Source organism: Ciconia boyciana, chromosome 1 (assembly GCF_034638445.1).
Source record: "Ciconia boyciana chromosome 1, ASM3463844v1, whole genome shotgun sequence".
Classification (NCBI taxonomy): domain Eukaryota; kingdom Metazoa; phylum Chordata; class Aves; order Ciconiiformes; family Ciconiidae; genus Ciconia; species Ciconia boyciana.
Window position 1 is genome coordinate 15883548 of NC_132934.1, and position 23008 is coordinate 15906555.

General features: G+C 44.5%; 1 protein-coding gene across 1 annotated transcript in view; it reads left to right on the top strand.

Moving 5' to 3' along the window:
- The window catches only part of CDHR3 (cadherin related family member 3), a 64950-nt gene extending 44571 nt beyond the window's left edge, over positions 1–20379 (top strand). The window contains exons 10-20 of the mRNA XM_072864702.1: positions 87–258; positions 1750–1849; positions 1990–2088; positions 5589–5815; positions 7539–7710; positions 9509–9753; positions 12357–12538; positions 13905–13918; positions 15420–15451; positions 16360–16408; positions 19210–20379. Of these exons, the coding sequence (XP_072720803.1) occupies positions 87–258; positions 1750–1849; positions 1990–2088; positions 5589–5815; positions 7539–7710; positions 9509–9753; positions 12357–12538; positions 13905–13918; positions 15420–15451; positions 16360–16408; positions 19210–19535 (1618 nt within the window). The 3' untranslated portion in view covers positions 19536–20379. The remainder of the gene's footprint in view (positions 1–86; positions 259–1749; positions 1850–1989; positions 2089–5588; positions 5816–7538; positions 7711–9508; positions 9754–12356; positions 12539–13904; positions 13919–15419; positions 15452–16359; positions 16409–19209) is intronic.
- The last annotated feature ends 2629 nt before the right edge of the window (positions 20380–23008 follow it).

Here is a 23008-nt window from a genome sequence, read left to right on the forward strand (position 1 = left end):
AGCCAATGTTTTGGCATGTAATATATGAAAAGTTCAAGAGGAGAAATGTAAGTTGCTCTGATGGGAAACGTGTTTGTTTTAAACAGGAAAGAGGCAAATGAAAATTCGACTGCAGGGACATTTCTTCTTGACCTTAGAAATTACTGTAAGGATATTGATGTTGATCCACCAAACAATCAATTTAATTTCACTGGATTATCTGGTTTTGGAAGCTCCAATAACTTCGCTCTGGAGTCCACTGTGTCTGGAAGACTTGTGGTCAGTCATTTGTGGCTTTATTTTAGATTGTCCCATTTCAGAAGTCAACTTATGAAATATTAGAAGTTCTTTGAATTAATTGCCTTTACAAGCAAAAAAGAATTACTGTGGGTATGATGTGGAGAATGACTGTTTTGACTGGATGTGAACTACATACCCTTTGATAGGATGCTTTCTATGGATTCTACAGAATTTGGTGAACAGAGAACTGTTTTCTCCAGTTTTAAATAAATGTGCTAGATATGATTGAAAAAAACCCCTTTTTTAGGGAGTGCGAAACACCAACTTTGATATGGATAAACAGAGAAATTTGATGCCATTTCATACCCATTTATTCATGACAGACTGTGGAAGATCCTTGCTATTCAGCATGAAGAATTGAAATACTTGAGAAATCCCACACTCAGTAACTACTTCCCAGCTTCACTGGTCAGAATTGTAAAACCACTTTGAGTGGTAAATTTTTGTGAAAGTGTGGTGGGATTTGCACTTGTGTTATTTTGCGTGTCAAAATATGGGTTCCTTATGCTGATAGCTGCTGGCATGTTTGCATTGGCCAGAACCCCCACCAGTTGCTGGACATGTGCAATAGTGATTGTTTCATTGCTTTAAAAAGAACCATGGACAAATACAGAAAAAGGGAAACATAACAAAAAATATGCATTCTGTCTAAAAGACAGGAGTGCTACAGGAGCAGTAAAGCAATTTTGTATGGCTTGCTTTAATTTTTGATCTGAGATATACATGTCAATGAGCACTGCCCTTAGCTGCTTAATGCACCAACATAAAAAGCATTTTCATTGCTGCACAGCATATGGTTGTTGTCAGCCCTTTGATCGCTGTGTATGTATAATGTAACAGGCTATCTGAAGTGTCCCATCCCTGCAGGAATTTCCCTGTAGATGATAAACAGTGCATGCTTGTGCTTTAGGCCTGCTGCCCCAGAGTTTATGAGGCTCCTACAGAAAGACAGAGAGTTCAGGAGATTAGGATTTAAATCTGCGTGAACCACCATTTAGTAGCAACTTGGTTCCTGGATAAACACTTGTGGCTGAACCTGATACCTTTAATACATGTCTGCAGGCATTAGCTCAAGGAGTAACTATTACTATTTAGCAATAGCAGATTCTTGCTGAGCCAACAAAGGGCACAGCAAATAGCCAGCTCATTACATACTCTTTGAATTAACCAGGTAAAAGGCCAAGACCTTATGATCCAAATGATAAAACTTCCTGCAGTTAAGGGGAAGATACTTCGTTGGCAGGAGGAAAGAGTTCTGAATTGCAAGAGACACCAGAGCGTGAACATGTAGAAAAAGCCTGAAATTCAATCCTGTAATTAATTAATAGCCTATATTGTTCCTACAGGGCAATTCTATATATCCAAGGGGGAGACCACACTTACAGAATGCTGAAAAAAGTAATTGCTGTCATGTGTATTGTGACTTTATGTAAGGAAGTATAAATACAATTGTGTTTCTTTTTAATTTAGATGACTGAAAGTATTGATTTAGAAAACCCAGCTAATCTAGGAGTTGAAGTTTATTCTTTGACTGTCAGGGTGCAAGATATTGCCTGTCCTAACTACTCAAGCAAGTATCTCTTTTACACTTTTGATATTTTCCTGTGCTGTAACAGCATGGAGAGAAGAATACCATATGTATTTTGAATATATGCATGAGAAAATTTTGCAGCCGTACTTAACTGATTTAATCTTCTGTTATATTTCCAGATATCATCTACATTTACATCAGGATAAAGCCAGTGAATGAATTTTTTCCAGTCTTCAGTAATTTATCATATGAATTTAATGTTCCAGAAATTACTAAAGGTACAGTAAGTAGCACCTACATGATAAAAATAATGTTGTCATGTGGATAAGTACCTTTTTGCTCCAAATAGATTTTCATAATACATTGAATCCATTGGAATGAGGAGAATGGCTCAAAGTTCCAGTTCAACCGGGGTCTCGCCGTACAACCACCTACTACCCTTAAATAGACAAAACTGGCAACAACTCCAATTGTACAGATGGAAGCTGAGACACAGACAAATTCAGCAATTGCACAAGAAATCTGTGACAGAGCCAGAAACTGAACTCAGATGTCTTGTTTTAGACCGTCTTTCTGCTCTTGCTAAATTAGCCTTTTGGAGGGACTGTGATGGTGCAAAGACACCGCTATAGACTGACACAGACGTGTGAGGACTCCCTTGGCCCAGGCATGGTGCAGGACGGCGATCCCACTGTCCCCTTAGACCCAACTCACCTTGGGTGCAGTGGGTACCCTGGAGATGGGGTGGGATGGGAGTGCTTGGAGGAGGAGGCTTTGCTCAGCCAGATGGCAGCCAGAGCAGCTCCTCGTGCCCGGAGCCAGGGTCCTTCCCATTCCTGCAACAGCCCAGGACCAGCGGCTGCAAACGTGGCCTTACAATTGAATTTGCTGAAATTGTTCACGTGCTTGACTCCCACCTCAGCACCCTTCCTGTCCCCTGGTAAGTCCTGTATCTCATGAGTTTGCAGAGCAGTGCCATGGTGTCTTGCCTCCTTGGTAATCCTCATGTGCCAGGTGCAACTGCCAGCCTGCTCTGTGCTGTACTGCTTGGGGCACAGAGGAGTTGGCACAGGAGTGGCATCTTCTCCAGCTTCAGCCTCTCCCTCATACGACCCAATGTACCAAACACAGGCCTTCTGTCCCAGGACCTCCCTTACTGGCTTTATTCTGTTGGATGCATGCTGGACAAATCTTGACCCCCATTCTGGACTTCCTAGGGCCACAGAAAAATTGAAGGTGTAAGGGACCTCTGGGGGTCTCAAGTCCAACTCATACTCAAAGCGAAGCTAGTTTCAAAGTTAGATCAGGTTGCTCAGGGCTCATCCAGTTAAATTTTTAAAATCTCCAAGGATGGAGACTCCACAGCTTCTCTGAGTCCCTGTTCCAGCTGAGCAACCTTAATTCCAGGTAATTTTACCTTGCATCCAGCTGGAATTTCCTGTGTTGCAGCTTATGTCTGTTCTCTGTTTCCCTTTCACTGTTCGCTTCTGAGAAGAGTGTATCTTGGTCTTCTGTGTCATCGCCCTTTAGGTAATGGAGCAAAGCAATTAAATCCCACCTTTGCCTTCCCTTTTCCAGCCTGAACAAACCCGGCCTCATCAGCCTCTCCTCCTGCACTCTCTGCTCAACCCCCTGACATTTTAGTGGCTCTTCCCAGCCTTCTTCCAGTTTGTTAGCATCTCTCTTGTACCTGGGCCCCCAAACTGGTCACAGGTAGCTTTATGAGTGCAGAGCAGAGTGGAGTAGTCACTTCCCACCATGTGCTGGTAACATACTTGTTAATATAGCACCAGTATGTGGTCTCCATTCCCCCAAGGGTGCGCTGGTGGCTCATGTATAACTTGTCCACCAGGGCCTGGGGTCCATTCCTGCAGAACTGCTGCCTGCTCAGTGAGTCCCAGCCTGCGCTGACGCACAGGCTTGTTCTGGCCCAGGTGCAGGACTTTGCATTTGTGCTGAGCTCCACGAGTCCTGTTGGCCCATAGCTCCAGCCTGCTGGGCCCCTCTGAATGGCAGCCCTGTCCTCCAGCACGTCCAATGCTGCCCCAGGCTGCTGTTACTCACAAACCTGTCGCAATGGCCACGTCACCGAGGAAGACATCCAGCTGCATCACTGCATCTGAGTGGAACATGGTGATGCAGCCCATGAAACTCCAGGAGATTTAGCAGCCAGATAATCTAGTATCTGCTTGAATTCATCAAATATTCTGGCCGGGGCAGGCTCAGAGCACAGGCGAAAGCAGCTGTAGCTATGGTCAGCAGACCTGTGGGCTCTATGGTGCTTCTGTGTCCATTTGCCTAAGCCAGGAGGCATGGGGTGGGGGGAGGAAAAGGCATGCTTCAAGCAGCCCCACCAGCCTGCCCACAACCTCCTCTCTCTTACCATGGGCAAAGGAGCAAGCCCAAATTTCCAGCCCTCACACTCAGCTCTCTGTTTTCTTCCTTCTCTGGTCAGGAGGATCCTTCCAAGGTCCACAGGTCTGCAAAAATCACTCCTGCCTGCCCTGTGGAGAACCCATCATCGGCCACTGATGAGTACAACGAAGCTGCAGCATGGCCTGGGAGGGAGCTGGAGAGACTGGGGAGGCTGGGGTCAGGGCTGGCTCCCAAGGGGGTCTGCCTGGCAGTGGGACCCTGGCTGCCCTGGCCCCTGCAGGAGCCAAACTGCCAGGAAAGCAAGGAGGGCTAAGTGGGGACAAGGAGGCACAGGGCAGCCACTCAGCGATCAGAGGACCCCAACCTTCAGGTGTTCATACCAGCACCTTGCATTGCTCAGCAGCCTGTTCTTCTTGCCCAACTTTTATTTCTATGGTGCATGGGTGGAGCTTGCCTTTCTACACTGTTTCCCAGTGGATATGATACAGTGAATTTTGTGGCACTTGTTATTCTGTGTGTGTCTCCTCATACCACTGATGTGTACCTTAGAAATATAATACTTGAAACCCATCTGTGACATGGATACATCTGTAAACCTCTCTGTGTCGGCCACAGAACTTTGCTGGATACTGAAACTATCAAGAGAAATGTTTTTTGGACTCAGACTGCCTTTTATTTTGAGCTGAGTTAACATTAACAGGGTGCTTGCTATTGCTGTACCCAACAGGAGCCAACAGTTTGCAGGAGGGCTGGAGTTCACAGGGTCAGGAAAGAAAAAAAATGCCAACACTTCATTTACATCCTCCTTCTGTCTCACTCCGTGCATATGGACTATGCATCCTGTATATCCCCGGGTCGTGTGGATGCATTTAGCATTGAATCAATGTCTGCAGAGATGGGTGTGCACAGTCCCATCTTCGTTCTCACAGTTTACAACACTGCCATTTGTAGTTTGCTTCATAAATGCTTGGCACAAAGGTAATTCAAACCGCCTTTCAAACACCTCAGAAGGAACAGCAGCAATTGCTTTTCAAAGCAAAGAGCCTTGTTTCTCCAACCAAGACAATGCTCGGGCCGCCACAAGGCAGGAGTTCGTGCATGTCGGTGCAGGGCTCGGGGTGGCCCTCACCGCTGGAGCGCTTGTGTTGTGGTTCTCTACAAACTCCGCACATTTTGGTATTTATTGCTAGCAGGCAAGCCCATGCATGGGGGAGCCATGGCACAGCCTGGAGAACTAGCATTTCTCACACCTTTGCTTTACTTTTTTGGGGTGAAAAACTCTAAAACAAATCTTTAGTTCAGTTTCATCAAGTGTTGGTTGGAACAAGTACTCTTGTACTTCTTGTACAAGTACTTCCTTTTCCTTAAAATGTTAATGAAATATTGATTTTCTGTCTCTCAGTTGGATCCAGCATTGGAAGAGTGAATGCCAGAGACAAGGACTGGCCACCCAGTGTCATCACATATTCCATTGTAGCTGGAGGAGGCACCAGAGATTACACAAATATCTTCTGGATCAGCCCAACCAAAGGAGATGTGAAGATTTTAGCTAGATTAGACTATGAAACAACTCAGAAACACATTCTCACAGTACAGGCCTCAGACCAAGAGAAGACTGCAACAGCATCTGTGAGTAAATCCACTCTACTTCTCCCCCTTTATCTACATTTTTCTCTCTTCTTCCTGACAAGAACGGTAAGACATTTGGCAAAGCACTTTGGTCTATAAAAGCCAAGTCCACCCCTGCACAGAGCTGTATATTAGTCAGATGAAAGAGGTGGTGTTCACTCAGTCTTCCTTATTTCTTACAAAAAAGAATTAAAGTAATATTTTTTCATTTTTAACTCTGTGGGGTTTGTTTCTCAGCCTTTTTTTCTTACTTCACCTCGGCAGTGAAATAATTGTTTTCTGTGCCCTAGTCAATTTAAGGTATTCTTTTTGGCTATATATGTACTGGAAAATACAAAAAGGAAAGGGTCTTGAGGCCAGGCAGCACAACCTAATTTTAGCCATGCTTAGTGCCAAGTCGTTTTTGGACCTCGTGTAATGCCCCTTGGCCCTCAAACATACTTTTGATTTTGTATGAGAAGTTTTTTCACTGCAAAGTGCCCAAAGTAATGTGAGAATTGTGTTGCAGCCCATCAGAGTTGTGTTTTCATGGGGTGGGACAGAGGGGATGTGCTGCATACCTTGGGAATGGGATGGGGGTTTGGGGAGCCTCTTGGGATAATGTCAGAAGGCCCACCCAGTGCAGCTGTGTCCACATGGCCTACCGGGGATGGACCCTTACACTTGCCTTCTCCTGACCATGATCTAGTTTTGTCCCCGATGGTGCTATCTGTCAGGAGCCAAGAGCATGCCAGAGACCATGATAACAGTAGGGTTTTGCTCACGTTTGCTACCCAGACCTATTTTATTCAGAAGAATAAATATAGAAATATAGACGGTATATCCACAAAGGTATTTTACAGTCAATTATTTCAAAGAATCCCAGTGCCCTTCACATACAGACTCCTTTTTACTCCTTTTCACGTCTTCTCCCTTGTGACTGCCTTACATTTGATTTTTGCACATCTGTTGTGGGGGGATACAGGTACTAGGCCTGCTTTCTATTCCAGCCAAGCACCACCCATGGAGATGCTAGGTGGGAGGTACTTAATTTCTTTATCACCTACAATATTTCAAGGTGATGATTAAGGAAAATTTAGCATCAGGAGCTTGTAACGATGACAAGTTTATCTGTTGTATGTTAAAGGCTAACAGACGTTAGAGGAAAGAGCTTTGAGAAAGGTAACCGTTTTCTCTCAGCCAGCTAATCCCAGCTGACATTAAGCACATCTGGCGCTACCTGGGGTGCTCCCAGCCATGCAGAAGGCCATTACTGTCATTTCTCTCTCACTGGGAACGATCAGTCTATAAGGAGTCTTCCTTCCTTCCATGCATCATGCTTTGAATTATTATTAAATATGCTAAGAAGCCTAACTAATGACTGTGAAGCAATTTGAGAGATTTGAAACGAAGTTTAATGAATATGTGGTACTATTATTATTTCTCATTCTTACTATGACACACTTCAGGTAATGCAAATAGTTGGACACATCAGATTGAAATTGGAAGATGGTCCAGGTTAAGGAACCTGTTCCCAGAAGAGTGCTGATCACAAGAAGAATTGAAGGTCAAATGATCACAGATGTTTTCTGGTAGAAACTAGATTGGAAGGGAGGTTCATTGCTCTTCAACTGCTGTTGATCAAAAGAGCAAAATGGGCAAAGCCAAACAGTTTCTGAAGTTAATAAAATCCTGGCTCAGCACAGTGGAGGTACTTCAGCTTGCTGTTGCTCTTTTCTTTCAGGTAACTGTCAATGTTTTGGAAGTAAATGATGAAGAACCAGTTTGTTCACCCAATTTCTATTCATTTCAAATCTCAGTCAGCTTAGCTGTTGGGACCAATATTAATGGCTTCAGGATTGAATGTCAAGATCGTGATTCTGATCCCAGGTCTTTCCGTTACTTCATTAATGAAGGTACTGTGTCACGGTGTGTGAACTGGGAGCATTGCAAAAATTAGTGAATGCTGATGGTTTCTTTGATTCATAAATAAAAGTCTTGCACAATTTATGTGCTATGTCTCATGGAGGGCTAGTTGTGATCCACAAGTTTCGCACATCATGACTTTGCTGCTTACCAAAGGAGATGTCTCTCCACAAGATGGCTACTGGTACTACCACCTAGAACCATTCCCTTGCAAGACTGGATTGCCTGCCATGTTAATTAATTGGCAATTAGTTGCATAATTGAGACGGACTTCAGAAGAATGAGCTGGAATGATATGCAGGGTCAAATTTCACTTCCAATTACAGCTGAGTAAGTCTTGTTAAAACAACTGAGCAAACCTGCATGTCCTAGGTCCATGCTGTATGCATTAAAACCCCATTTTAAGGCTGTTTGAACCTAGTAATCAACTGCATCCAGACGGAGAACTGCTAAGATATGGGATGACACTCAGCTTCACAAAAAGGGGAATGCACTCTCTTGGGGCAATTTCTTTTTTTATTGCTGAGGTGACTGCTGAGAAGGAGGGAGCAGATGGTCCAGGTGCCAGGAAAAAGCTATGAGCATAAAAAGAGAGAACCTCTGTCCTATTGCAGCCCCTTACTGCCACAGAAGACCTCTGCAGCAGTGGTATTTACACATGAGCCCATACGAAGGCTGTGTTTGTATCAGTAAATCAGGGTCTGGCCACAGGTCCAGTATTGGCCCACACTGCTGAAGTATTAAGTTTGGTTGGTGACATGATTTTGGTCTGTGCCAAGCAGTACATTCCCAAAGAGTTCCTGGGCACTGCTGAGGGACCCGGGACCTTGCCCGGCAGGCACTCTGTATGGGCTGACCGGGGGGAAGGCTCAGGGCTTTGGCTGTAGCGATGTGAGCTGTGCCATGCAGTTGGCCTCTCAGCCACAGAGCAGCCCATGGCCCATTTTGTGTTGTACGATAGACATGGCCTTCAAGGTCACTTCAACTCTGGAGCTGTATGGGGCAACAAGAGCAAAACCAAAGCACATCTGGTGCCTTTTCATGGCTCTGATCTCTCCTATGTGTGGTCTGCTTAGAGCCTAAGAGCTGGAGCTCGCCTACCTGCAGCCCAGGCCACTAGCAGATGTCCAGTTACACAGACAGAAACTGGGGGGCTGAAGGGCTAGCATCACTGAACTCTCCTCTCTGCCCCCACAGTGTAGACGAAGCCCTGGAGGCAATTAATGTCCCCTGAGTCATTAGCTCTTTTCTGGAGGGCCTGTTCAAAGGCCTCTGCCTCTGGGCAGAGGGAGAAGCCATGGAGAGGGGCTGGAGGGGCCTCTGGAGACACTGGTGGTGTCTATGTGGCCTAGGGCCCACTCCAGGGACACCCCAGTAGCGGGAAGAGGCCAGCAATAGCGTAGGGTCCTTGTCCCGGCTGGGTGCTGCTGCTTCTGGGTGCTCTCCAGGCTATTAGGACAGGCCATTGGGGTGACCTCTTGTGTGCCCCATGGCTCTGAAGTGTTTCCACAGCCTCCTGTCAGCTGTGTCCCCATAGAGGGTCTTATTCCATATTTTAATGCTTTTATTACTATATTGTTTTATCTGATTTTATATGATACCAGGAAGATCAAGGAGCCATTCTTATCAATGATATTTCACTGCACAAGTGTATAGTGACCCATAACAAGTTGTCAAAAGAAACTGATCTTTTTGCTTGTTCCAACCATTTACTTTAATGTGGGATTGCTTTTCTCTTTTATTCCTTTTTTTTTTGGCATTGTTTTGTTTTTTTGCTACTGCTTGCAGGCAATGTGAACAATCATTTCATGTTTTCACCAAGTGCCGGCTCCAACACATCTCGGCTGATTCTTGCATCGAGGTTTGACTATGAAAGTGGACTTGATACAAACTGGATTTACAGACTGCACGTCTATATAACAGATGACAATTTACTATCTGCCAGGGACAAAGCTACACACCTAATTAAAACTGGAACGGTGACTTTAAGCATCAGAGTTATCCCAAACCCAACTACTGTCATTGCCACAACGGTAAGTTCACTGAAATTTATGTCCACTTCTGTGGTTCTTTCATGGGCACAGGAGTGAAGAAAAGAGGGATGTATGCAAAAGGGAAGCAAAAACCTACAGTGGGTCCAGTCCTGGGAAGTGCTGAGCCCCATGCTCTTACACTGAAGCCAAAGGTGGTTGATATGCTCAGCATCATCAAGGATTGGTCCCAGGTACAGAGTCATAACATATGTTTTGCGTTTTAGTTTCTAAAACAAAAAGGGCAAGCAGCCAAAGGACCGGGCACGCTGCCATTACCACGTAACTGGAAAGTCAAAGATTTTGTCAGCTTTATTAATAAGAAAAGAGCAGGGGTTAACCTTTGCCTGGAACCTTAAAATTTTGCACTTTGCACATGCATTTTGCACTACCTCTTTTTATTCATAGCTACTCACTCCTCCAGCTGCCTTGCACTTCTATGTGCTTCTTTAGCAGTGGGACACATTAATCTGTGGCTACCAAAGTTGAAATAGGCAACAACAACAACAACAAGAAATCGTCATCACTTGGAAGGGGCTTTTTTCCATCCCTGAGGTCACCCTTGTGTAAAACTTCGAGCCGCCTGTCAGGAACTGAAGCAGTTGTGCACAGCCTCAGCGTGCCGCTGAGGTTTCAGCAGGTTTCAGACAGCAAAGCCAGAGGGGTGGGATGGGTCTTTCCTGAGCTCACTGCCACAGGGTGGTCCATAGCTGAGCCAGGGACCTGCACAGCTTTCGGGAGCCACGGTGGGATCTGGCCTCCACAGCCTGTGGAGCTGTGGGCCTGCGTCCCAGCAACACAGTCTACACCTCCGCAGAGCCATGTCAGGCAAGCTCTGGCTCACTGGTTTCATTTTGGAGCTGATTTCCATCAGGCTAGTGCAGGACCTTAGGAGAGCTTGCTTTCATCCTGCCTGCAGAAGCAGCGTAGCCTGAGGGTACAGACCACTCTGTCCCCATCCTTGTGCCCGTCGCTGCCTTCATCCCTTGCTGCACCACCTCTCCATCATCCAGAGTCCATCCATTTTCTGCCTGCCTGCAGATGGCATTACCCTTTTCTCCCTCGCATGCAGGAATGAAAATATGAGGATGCTGGTGAAGGGGTAAAAGAGCTATTCACTGTAAAACGGTCTGGATCTGCTAGGGACTACTGGTAACTGAGACAGAACCAGGGGATCCTGCAAACAGCACGTGCAAATCTGGACACTTTGCTATGAAAATTCTTAAATCCAAACTTGTAGACTGATTAATAACCCTGTTATTATCTAATGCTCTGTTGGGAAGGAATAAATAGTTTTCTCACAGCCTTCTCCTCCCCCTACTTGATGTGGAAATGAAAAGTTAAGCTGAATAACAAAACTTATTCTGTATTTCTTTCCCATGCTTTACCACAAATACGAAGTCTAGACCACATACCACAGTGTTAAATCTGCCTCTGCAGAGATATCAGCCTTCCACTTTCAGTCTGTTTTCCAGTAGAGCACTTCCATTACAGCAACTTCTCCCATCACTACTCCTTACATGTGTTCAGTGCAGCAACTTGATGAATCAGATGCTGGAAGGCTGGTAGTGTAGAAAAGAAGCCCCATCACAAAAAGTCACTTCTGACTTCAGTCCCAGTGAGGATCGAGTGGTGGTAGTGGTGATCTTGAGATTATCTGAGAATTTCTCTAAGGATTGGATGTACCTGTTGTTTTGCAAGGCTAAATAAATTATTTTAAAGGTATCCTTAACCAGGAAAGAAATAGATACCCTACTAAATTTCATACACAATGTGATTACAAATGTCTTACAGAAAATTAAATAAAAACTTCAGTAGACAATCAAAACTAGTAGTACCACACTAGGTAATGACCCAGATAGAGCAGATGAGTAATTTCTGATCTGTGTGAGGATAGTTTCATGATGGGACCTTAACGAATGAGTTGCTAGCACCAAGTGCCGTGACAGCTCAGAGCCGTGTCTCCTGGCACTCGGGAAGATGTGGGAGGTCACAACTGCTCAGGAAGTGTGGTTTTCCCTTCTGGAACAAGTCACAGGGAAAAAAAAAGGAGTTTCATTTCCTTTTATACAATAACCCAATTCCTTGGGGTTCAACTCCTCTTACGAAGGGGGCCGAATGATCACTGCAGTGAAGATGACCTACTTCCACTTTTGCCTTAGGTAACAAGAAACCATTACCTCGGTAATGGCAGTATTCCCTGAACTTGCTCACCCTCCAACAGTGCGCTCGCAGCTTCTCAGGCAACCTGAGGCTTTTAAACCCCACCATGGCATGCTTGTTTTAATATAAGACATTGAAACATGGTCTGGAACCTCCTTTTTGCATCATGGGTGGGCTCCATTTCACCTGCCTTTGGTTGCCCCAGGAGCTCGGTGGTCCATCTCAGTCATCCGAGCTGTCTTGGCAGTCAGCAGGCAGGTACGTGGGATGAATCACTGTCTCCAGCAGACACTATCTCCCTCTGCCCATCATCTGCAGAGCCCCAGGGCACGCTTGGGCCAGGTGCTTGAGTGCAGAAGTTCAACCAGATGAAAGGTGCCGTTGGCATCAGTAACTTTACAAGTATGCAGCCTTGAGGAACTTTTCCTATCTTGTTTTAAAAGCCTGGCTTCACTGTTGTGACCAAAAGGGAAAACCTCTACTCTGAATCGGCGTGGTACGTGCCATTCGTCATCACCCTCGGCAGTTTGCTGCTCCTCGGACTGCTGGGGTACCTGGGGTTCCTGCTGGTGACGTGGGTCCGCACCCGCTGCCCTCCGGCAGGCAAAGCAGGCGGCGCGCCTCTGTGAGTCCTCCCAAATGTCACGCTGGGGAAGAACCCAGCAACACCTGGCAATGACAGAGAGAACTCAGGCCTTTCAGCCGTAATTAAATCTATGCTTTGAATATTTTATAGTGGTATGCCCTTCGCTGTAGCAAATGCTGTTACTGGCTACGGTGATATTTGGTGTTAATGATATGAAATCAAGGAAAAAAGTCCATGGCATTTTTTTCATGGATTTACTAACATTAGCATTAGCTGAAGGTAATAGTGGAATTAACAATTATGACCTCTAAAGGCAGCTATGCTCGTGAGGTGCAGTCAGAGTCTGTGCGTGAATGTGCGCACCAAAAATACAAACGTTTTTAGTTTGTATTTGGCTCCCACTCCAAGGGAGCTCCCGTCTAGGTAGTTACTGGATGCATTTTCCTCCCTCTCAGCTATGGATCCCGGAGTCCTTTCCAAACCTTGGTGCTCATGCCAAATTCTTTGTTCTGGCAAAAATTCCGCAGATTTCCTGGAGTTTTACCCAAGCCCGTTGCAAGGCTCTGGCCCATAAAGCTTCACGGTACCTCTAAGTGCTCGCACTTGGCAAAAGCCACGGAAGCACCTGGGACCAGCTCTGGTTCATTGTGGGAAGTGGCAGAGATCCTTGCTGGCTGCCTTCTCAGTGGGCGGGAGCCAGACTGCCTCTAAATTGACTTTATAATTCACAAAACAAAGATAAGCAGCTCTTTAAGTGGACGGGGATTAAAAAAAAAAGGATTTCTATAAGTATTCTCAGGATTTGGACCTAAATTTAGAAATTCTAGTAAATGTAAGGAGGTAATATATGACTGTGATTATAATTCAAATGGTGTGTGCAAGGAATTTAGCAATTTGTGATAAAAATGACAAATGAATCTAGCAGCATATAGCTTGGCTATTGTTATTATTTATTAATAGGGGAAGTGATTCATCGGGAGCCAGGCTCTCCCATTAAAAAGTAATTTCTATATTTTCAGAAACATTTACAACCTTTCAAATATTTTAAAAGGTATTATCTGAGCACATCAGATAAAAAAAATTGACCTTCCTCCAAGGATGGAACAAGATGACAATATTTGATAAATCCATCATGCTATCATCAATAAGACTTTATTTCTTTAATATCATCCCTTCTTGGAGAGGTGCTAGGACAATGCTCAGGGTTGTTTTCCTGTTTGAGAGCAGCATTAAATGATGCAGGCCTTCAGTGAAAGCAAAACCAGAAACCAAACAAATCGAGCAAATCCCAGAACTCAAGGAAACACATCCTTCTTGCCAAATGAAAGAGAACAAAGCATGATATTTTTATGTAGCAAAAGTATGACATTTGTTAACTATGCTCTTAATCTTTTTTTCATTACAGGATAAATGCTCCAGGTGTGTACCTCTTTTCTATATGTTAATACTTCACAACAAGACCTTGTTTATGATTCAGTGTAAAATTTGTAAATCCATTTCTAGATAAATAAATTTGACCCAGTACAAGAGTACTGAGATTAAATAACCCTGGCTGGTTATGGGAGGCCTACCTAAGTGATTTCATGGTCCTTTTGGTCTTAAAATCTATTAACGATTAGGTAAAAAAACAAATTCAGAGTAGCCTAGTATTCTGGCATGGATGCTAAAGAATTACTGTATTTTTCACATGCAATTCATATGCTGTCTGTTAAAAAATAATCCCATCCTTCTACAGCACCTTCAAGAGCCCTCTCCACTCTAATTCCCTGTTCTCTGATGCCTTCGTTTGCTGCCTTGACACCATTACTTCATGTACCTGAAGTTTTATTTTAAAGTATTGGTGCTTTTAAAGGGGTTTGTATAACTTAGCAGGGCTATAAGGTGCACATTAAAAAAAAGTGGTTTTTTAAGCAGTCTTGTTCCTTTTAGTCCCATTAGCTTTCTGCTAGCAAGCATGGCTCATATGGGCTCAGTAAGACCCTGCTTTTATAACTCCCTCTCCTCAATCAGTATCTCTCAGCTTGAAAAAACACGTGACTAACAAAACCCAACAAAATTAGCTGTTCTCTTGGTTGCCCAATTTGAGACATTTCAGCATTGGCTGGTTTCCAAAAAATGGCTGCTTGGTGCTTTATGAAAAACTGGTTCCCAAATGCTGGGCAGCAAAGGCCAGACAGGTTTCCCATCAGTGCTTAGGCTGAGACCCATCTGCACCACTTTAGAGTATTGCACGCCTGGTTGTAAAGCCCATTGGTGGCCAGGCATACATTTCTCCAAAGAAAGGCCATTAAACAAATTGGCAAGGAGCGAGCAAGAAGAAATCATAGCAACTAGTTGGGTATCATCCACAAATCTGTGCTGTCGAGATGCCTGTGGCTCTGCTGCTGTATTTGTTTGCATGTGGGATGAGTTAATAGTGTGGTAAATTCACACATAACCAAACTGTTCTTCAATCTGAATTTTACTTGACTGGATCTGCAGCACTTCCCTGTTTTGTCTCCAAACGCATGTTTGAGTGCACAAGCTTTGCAACTACAAACATTCATGGAAAAAAAGAAAAATCTACATTTGTAGTTCAAATATCCACAAAGGTGAATTTCTATATCTGTTCATATTATTTAGAAAGGGAAATTTGTTAAAGAAACCATTGTTATTTATTAATTACTGAAGGAATAAGACAAACGCTAAACTTTTGATTAGTCATTGGCAACTGTGGATTCTCACTCCAAAATACTATGAAGGAGTTTGCTTTTCAAATAGTATGAGGGATCAGCCTTTGAAAAGAAGTAAGGCTCATTTGAGATGTCTCAGATGTTGGGTACCAAGAATGTCTATTTGTTTGAGGAAATCTTGGCTTTAGTGTCTATAGTCACTGTCAGAAAAATCTGATTCTTTACAATGTGCATTTTCCTTTCTGTAGAAAAGGCGAAACCTAAGAAAGAAGTGGTTGTGGTAAGTACTGCCAGCCTCATACAAAACCCAGTTTTGCCCAGCCCCATCATGCAATATGATCGTAGGACCCTTTCTACGAAAGGTGTCTGTTTTCCAAAGAGAATATAAAAATGATAGGTGAGGAAAAAGGGATTGCCCCAAATGTAAAACACTTCAGTGCCCCGACTGGCCTCTGTATTTGGAGACAACGCTGGGTGGGAGGGGTGGCCACCCACGCTGTGGCCCCTTTGCTTACAAGTGCCAAATTCTCCAGCCTCTCTGGCAGCCCCGTACGTGGGAGGCCAGAGAGGCTGTGCCCAGAGCGGTACCAAGGAGGCTCGCTGCAGCCGCAGAGGCAGGGTGACAAGTGCCCCAGCTTCACTGACGGCGATGTTGCGCTGCTGAGGCACCACTGGCCTGTGCAGCTAGCCCTGACCTGCCTGCGTGCAACCAGTAAGGTACACAAGTGTACCCAAGCTGTAAAGAGTTTGGTCTTGATAAGCTGTTTGCAGCAAAATGCCATAGTTATTTCCACTGTAATAGATGTTTCTTTGCTCCTAGATCTTGGGGCTGCTTCCTTTTTCAGGAGACGACAAGGCAGTTTCATTAGTGTACTCTCCCTCCCCAAGTTCTTCAGAGAGGGGATTCCCAAGCCTCCTCTGGGTGGAGGTGACCCTGCTGTGGTTACACATGTGGAGGCGTTTAGCATGTCAGACCTTATTAATTCTCCTTTGAACAGCTAGTGGCAACACCCAACACCACAAATGGCTTTTGTTGCCAGTTTTGATTAAATGCAGCCTACAGGAATGCAATATGCAGGTCATACAAATCCACCTCCATCCATGTAGGTCACCATTTCCAAGTCACTGGTCCTCCTTCTTACTTCAGTAATTTGCAGGATTCATTTCACGTTTTGTCTCTCTTCACAGACAATGACAACGCTAAACACAGTCTTTGATGGAGAAGCCAGAGACCCAGGTAATAAAAAGCAATTAACAGTGGATATGAATATTTGGCTGGAAACAAACTGGATTAGTTGATTTAAATATGGTTCGGCATTTGCTTTTCATATTTCAGGTTTGCTGTTTCCAAGGAGAATGGGAGCTGTATTTCACAGATAGTGAAAATCAAGACAGTGCCCTAGTAACATTTCTAATGGTAGAATATATTTATGGCCCTTGAAAGCACACATCCGATGGCCAGATTATTCACTACTCCTCTGCTAAACCTGAATGTACGGATCTGGTATAGAAAGGTGGGAGGGGAGGAATTTGCTGCAAGCCTCCTGCTCTGGTGCTGTCATGGCTACGTGGGTGAACCCTTCCCATGTCTGGGAAATGGCCGGCAGATTAATGTCGCCGCAGATGTACTGACTTCGCCTCTTAAACCTCTCCCTGGATGCAGGGCAGGTGGGTGAGTTACTCACTCCTGCACAAACCTCCTCCCTTGCAGTGACAGTGCATTGCTGCTGTTTATCTAAGGCTCGAGCATCGCTTGTTGGGGAGGAAAGGGAACACCATTTGCTTTTAGATACAGTTGCGGTGGCATCAGCTACTGAGTGTGTCACCAGGCTCCAGCTACGCTAACTCTGAGCATGTGTGATTAACCAGCTAGGAAAAGTGAAATTAAGGTGAAAGCTAGGAAAACCAGGATGACCCAGGAGGTGTAGCTTATCCCCTTCCCCAAGTGATAGCCACTGTGCTCTGGAGCAGGGTTCATTACAGAAAAATGTTTCTTTTCTAAAGGTTGATCCACCTTACCTCATTCCCCTGAACCACAGCCCCTGCCTGAGCCCTGCACTGCGACGCTCGGACTGGCATTAGGGTGCCCAGCCCCGCCTCTAATGGCTGAGGGCCCCAGCATGGAGGGGGGGGCTGGTAAAATGTGATAGTCAAAATAGGTCTTTAACAAATGGATCCAAAAATAGGTCTGAAACAATAGGTCTAAAAATTATCCAGAAGAAGGCAAGCTTGTTTCAAGGCTTGGATTCATCTGGCCAAATTTCCACCCAAGTGCCTGTACCTTGTGTTTCTTATTAGCTGGCTCGGAGCTGTCGGATGCTGTGAGCTAATAGGAAACACTAGGCATGGGGACTTCAGCAGAATTTGGGTGAACAAATGGGACCCTACTGTGCAATTAAGCCCATCCATGAGGCTGTTTGAGGCCAGTTTGGTCCAGGTCCAAGCCCACCTGCTATTTATAAAGAGATGTGGAGGGATGGGCTCCAAAGTCCCTGTTTTTTCCCTGTGTAACTGCATTTGTAAAGTATTAAACATGGATGTTCTCTAGGCCGCTGCAAGAGCTGCTTCCTGGTGTTTTTGCAGGATAGCTGGTGGCTCCCTTCCTACAGCAAACCTGACCACGCCAGTCTTAAGGATATCTGAGCCCATCCAAACTGCCCTCCAGAGCCACAGCGTTTGCGTCATGCCTGACACAAACATTAAGCTATAAGACAGCTTTGTGGTGTCAGCAGAGAAGTGTGTGCTCCCCACTCCTCCCCTCTCCCCTCCATGGCTCATCCCAAACCCTAGAGGATCAAGTCTTGGTGGTTTGGAAATGAGATTTAATAATTCCCAGGACATCATCTGTTGCATATGATTAGGAGAGATGGTCAGGAGCTGCTTCCTCATCTGGGCTGCTTTAACATGCCTGCCTTGTAAGCAGTCAGAAGAAATAACATGTAAAGAGATCCAGTTTCATCTTTAATTGCTCAAATTGTGTTAAAGTGTCAGAAACCATTAATTCTGATACAAACTGTAACATGTAGTAACACGTAACCACTGTTTTTTTCCAGGCCTTAATGGTCTCTTATTTGTCTCATATTAATAATGTTTAATTACAAGAAGTGCCACTATAGCTCCTGATTCTCTGTTTAGCAAGAGACAGTGATTTAGACTGTGAGGCAATCACACTGGATGCATGGCAGTATTTCCACCTATCTCTAGGTAGTAAATGAACTGAAGGAGAAGATACTTGCTTTTAATGTACAAGTAGAAATTACCCATAAAATCTGAAGAGGGCCAAAAACCTTTCTAACAAGGAAAGGTAGCCATGTGTGCTAAACAACCCAAATTTAACAATATTTTATACATATGAGGGGAGCATGTATTTGCATAAACAGAAAATACATAGTATTTCACTCTATTAATGACAATGTGCACAGCGAGCCTGGAGGAAAGCATTTTGTGCAAATGGAGAAGCCATGCCTACAGCCAAAACTCGTGGGGGATCCCAGATCTCCAAATCTTGGGTCAACCTAGATGACCTGACATGGTCTGGAAGATGTATGTAGGATATTGTGCTCCTAGCAGGTTTTGCTACATCAAGTAGGTAACTATTTGAAAAAAATAGGCACAGACATATACAATGGCCCTTCCTAGCATGGCCAAAGGCCTAAGTTTTGGGAGGGTTAGTCCTAACAACTAAGGACTATGGATGTGTTTGTTACACTGCCCATGTTAATCCGTGGTAGCTGGTAGCCTCTATCTAGATAAAGATAGAAGATTAAAAGGTCCTATTTTGAATATTTCTATTCCCCGAAATGCAGAGTCAGTTTTTATACTGCTAGAATAACATCTCCCCTGAGAGGCCACCATGACGCCCAGGTCCCCACGCTCATTTGCAGAAATGAGGCTTTCCCCCTCAGGGCTACCTTCCCAAAATGATCTGATTTTCCAGGTGTTTCATGTTTCCCATTTCAGCCCCATCTTGAGGACTGTCATGTCTTAATCTGATAAAGCGGAAATTATTTTAATTGATTGTCTTTTCTCCCTTGTAAGTCACTGGCAAAATGTATGAATTCAATACGCGGTCAGGAGCCAGGAGGTGGAAAAAGAGCGGTGAGCCCCTTCAGCCGGCACCAGCTGCGCAGGTAACATCCAGTGCCACAGACGGTGGTGGCCAAGGGACAGACAGAGCAGAGGCACCAAGAAAAAAAGAGCCTTCAGAGAACAGGAAAGAGCCGATGGCAGAGACAAAACCAGCTGCCAGGCCCTGGGCAGGGCAATCAGAAACACCAGAACAGGATGGGCTGAGATTACAAAAGCAGAAAGAGGAGTCTGGGAACAGGGGGTTGTCCTCACCAGCCCACCAAGGCAGATACTGACCTCCTCGCCCATTAAGCCAGCCTTAAAGCAGGGTGCACAAGACTCCAAGGCACCTCCCAAATGACCACTGCTCCGAACAGCCAAAGAACTAACAGATGCTGACAGATATGATTTTCTCTCTATATATCCTAGCTGCAAAACATAAGGTAGCCACCGCTGCGTAAACTGGACCCAAAGGCAGGATGAAGCCAGACTTACCTTTGGCAGGTGCCAGTAGGAGCGGGGCAGAAGGGGAGGACGTGAAAGCGGGGAAGAGGAAATAAAAGCAGAGTCCCAGATAGAAGCATCTGCTGCCCGTTGCCCACTGCCCCTGGGCTACAGCTGCTGGCAGTTTCCTCCTGGAAAAGCTCTGCGCCGCCAGACTGACACAGCCACATCCTCTGACAGCCTTCGGGGAGGGCAGCGTACACACGGATGTGCTTTCTCCCCGGTGAATGGGGTCTCCTGTCCCTGCTGAGCAGCAGAATGGGTGAAAAGCATATCAGGGTTGAAAAGTTTGCTGGTAACAGCTAAAAATATTTTCTTTTCATTCAGTATTTTATTTCAGCCCTTCCTCGCCCTCCCATCTTGCTGTAGAAAAGACCATGGCTTGAAAGCAGTTTTGGAGTGGAGAAAACCCACAGCTTGTTATGGTATCTCAGGCTGTCATGTCAATGCTTTCAGCTTATTTATCTGTTGTAGCACTAGCAGCATTCAATATCTTCACCTTTGCTATTTCCTCTGGCGTATTTAATGTTTTACAGAATCAAGTGGAACACACTCAAAAGAATAATGGCAAACCCTACAAGATTTCAGAAAATTATTTTAATCTGAAGAAAATTAATTATAAATGATGACTTAATACTCAATGTCTTGGCTTCTTTTCTTTCCTGATTACAAAAAGTTTTTTTTGGCAGCAAGGGACCGATATCAGGTGGCAAAAGAAAATACTTGGTTTAAGTTGAGCAGGGACAGTCAATGAAGATTTTATCCAATCTGTCACATACATTGTTTTTTGTTGTACAACAGAGGACCTGGATGGGGACGCCCAGGGTAATTTCACTGAGGATTCTATGCTTTACAAAACCACCCGTCACGGTGCTGCAGCTCTTTGCTGCACTCCAAAGGAGTAGTTTGGCTCAGGAACAACTTCCCTTACAAACACCAAACGTCTTCAGTCAAATGCCATTTCATTGCGCAATCAGAAACCCAGCGTGTCATGAACACCACAATGTTAGAGATAGGAAAGAGTGATTTATGTTCTCTGAACATGTTATCGGTTTACCATGTCTGCAGTGGTTGTTATAGCGTTGTTTAACCTCCAGCACCACCAGGGCTGGTCACACATTCAGAGCTCAGCTCACCATTGTTTGCATTCATTTGCTATAAATACGATATATTTGATTTCTATGCAGGTGCTTTTCCAGTGACATAAGAGAAGTTCTGCGGTAACTGGTAGTACTGCTGTAACTCTGATCTTCCTATCACTCTGACACCAAGCGAGCCACAGGCATGCCTGGTACCTACAAACATTACATCTTCGTTACCTGAAAAAGTCACTGCATTGTTTTCATGACAGGAAGACACACAGGCTTTTCTACTTATTTTCCCCAGGCATTTCTCTAGGGCAGCCACTCTGCTTCCTCAATTCATCTCATTCTACTTTTGTGATTAAGAGATAATTACCTTTTTTTTAAGGGGAGGCAGAGACAGGCTGTAGTTTCAGCCAGGAAACCTGGAAAGAGATGGATGAAAACACATCTTTCTTTACTACTCTTCCTGCTGCTGAACTGCACAAACTTCTTGCCTTCCTTCTCAGGAAAAAAAACCCCAACAACAGCATAACATGGTATTACAGCATGCTCTGAGCATCCATGTATGCAAACACATTGTGATGGCCAACACTGCTGGTGCCATAGTCTCCCACAGCTGGCCAACAGCTGGGTGAAAAGCAGCTACCCTCATAGTGATGCTCACATGCTCTAACCTCTGAACAATTGACAGCTCTACAAAGAGGCACCATGGGTCTAAGAGCTGCCAGATCTGAGAGCTAATACTACCCAGGATGCCTCCATCCAGTTGAGGTGAGTTTCGCTGATGCACTTAGCCTTTTGGGGGGCAGGTTGAGGCAAGATAAGGTATCTTAAGAGTCCCATGCAACTTTCTGCATGGGGAAACAAGTATGCTGACCCTAAAGCACAGCTGTATGCTTTCTCATTCACACTGGTGGTTCAATATGGGCAATGCTGATCTCCAGCTCCAAATAATTCTTCATCCTGATCTTTACTGTAAGACCTTATTTTGGTCATGCACAAAACTACTTTCCTTGCTCAGGATCTACAAAATCAAGGAATAACAAGGCTTTATCAGAGCATCAGCTTTATGCAAAAGCAGCACAATTTTCCTATCAGTGGCCTCTAGTACTATTGACTTTCCTCCCTGTGAAGGAATCAAGAATGATTTCAGGTCTCACTGAGCCGAAGCACCACCATTCATTTCTTTGGCCTGTCTTCGGTAGTGCAAAAGCAGAGAAGACAAGAACTGACTGACCTAGATGTACACTTACTGCATATTCTGTGAAACAGTATATGAAAAGATACTTTGAATGTATGTAAAAGAAACATATATTGTTTCATATAATACAGATTACAATACTTAGGTTGTGCAGTACAGCTTTAATTGTTACAAGAAACCTCATCTAATTGTTGAATCAGCTTTTGTGCTTTTTTAATTCAGAAGCATCTTTGAGAACAGAGATTCAGTGTTGAAAACTGCCACTAGATGGACTGAGAACAAAGATTAAGTGCAAGCTCTAGACAATAAAAGCATTTAATTATCGGAACAATTAGCTAAGACTGTGAGGCTTTTCCATCATTTGAAGACTTCAGAAGTCAAGAACGGCTGCTGTGTGCTGTAGAGGGTCAGACTAGATGATGGGAACAGCCTCTCTAGTCTTCAACAGCTCTGTTAGTCTCTGTGCATGTAGTTACAAGGCGTGAACTTTGGTGCCATTTATTTTGGAGTGATGACACCAGTAAGCTGAGACTAGAACAGGAAAAAAGGCACCTGGTGGTTCAAGCAGAGTGGCTGGGGACAACAGTTCCTGACCTCTAGCTGCCTGTTACATGTTACCCATTAATTTTATCTAAAGTCTACAAAAATCAATGTGAATTCTGCCACAGCTTTTGATTGCTGTGTCTCCACCTATTACACATCTCTGAAGCACTTTGAGACCTTTGGGTTAAAGTTGCTCTGAAAGTTTCAAGAGTGATTACAAAAGAGCACAGGTCACTTTTCCTGACTGCGTCTAGCTCCCCCAGTAGTTTATATGTGATCATATTAGTGGGTTTTTTTGGTGCTTTCCTCAAAAGTCAATGTACTTCTAAAGCATAAATGCTCTGCTTTCATGATGGTATTATAAATAGCACTTGCAATAAACATCAGAAGTCTCAGCTTCTGGCCATGTAACTTCATTTATATCAAGGAATGTAAA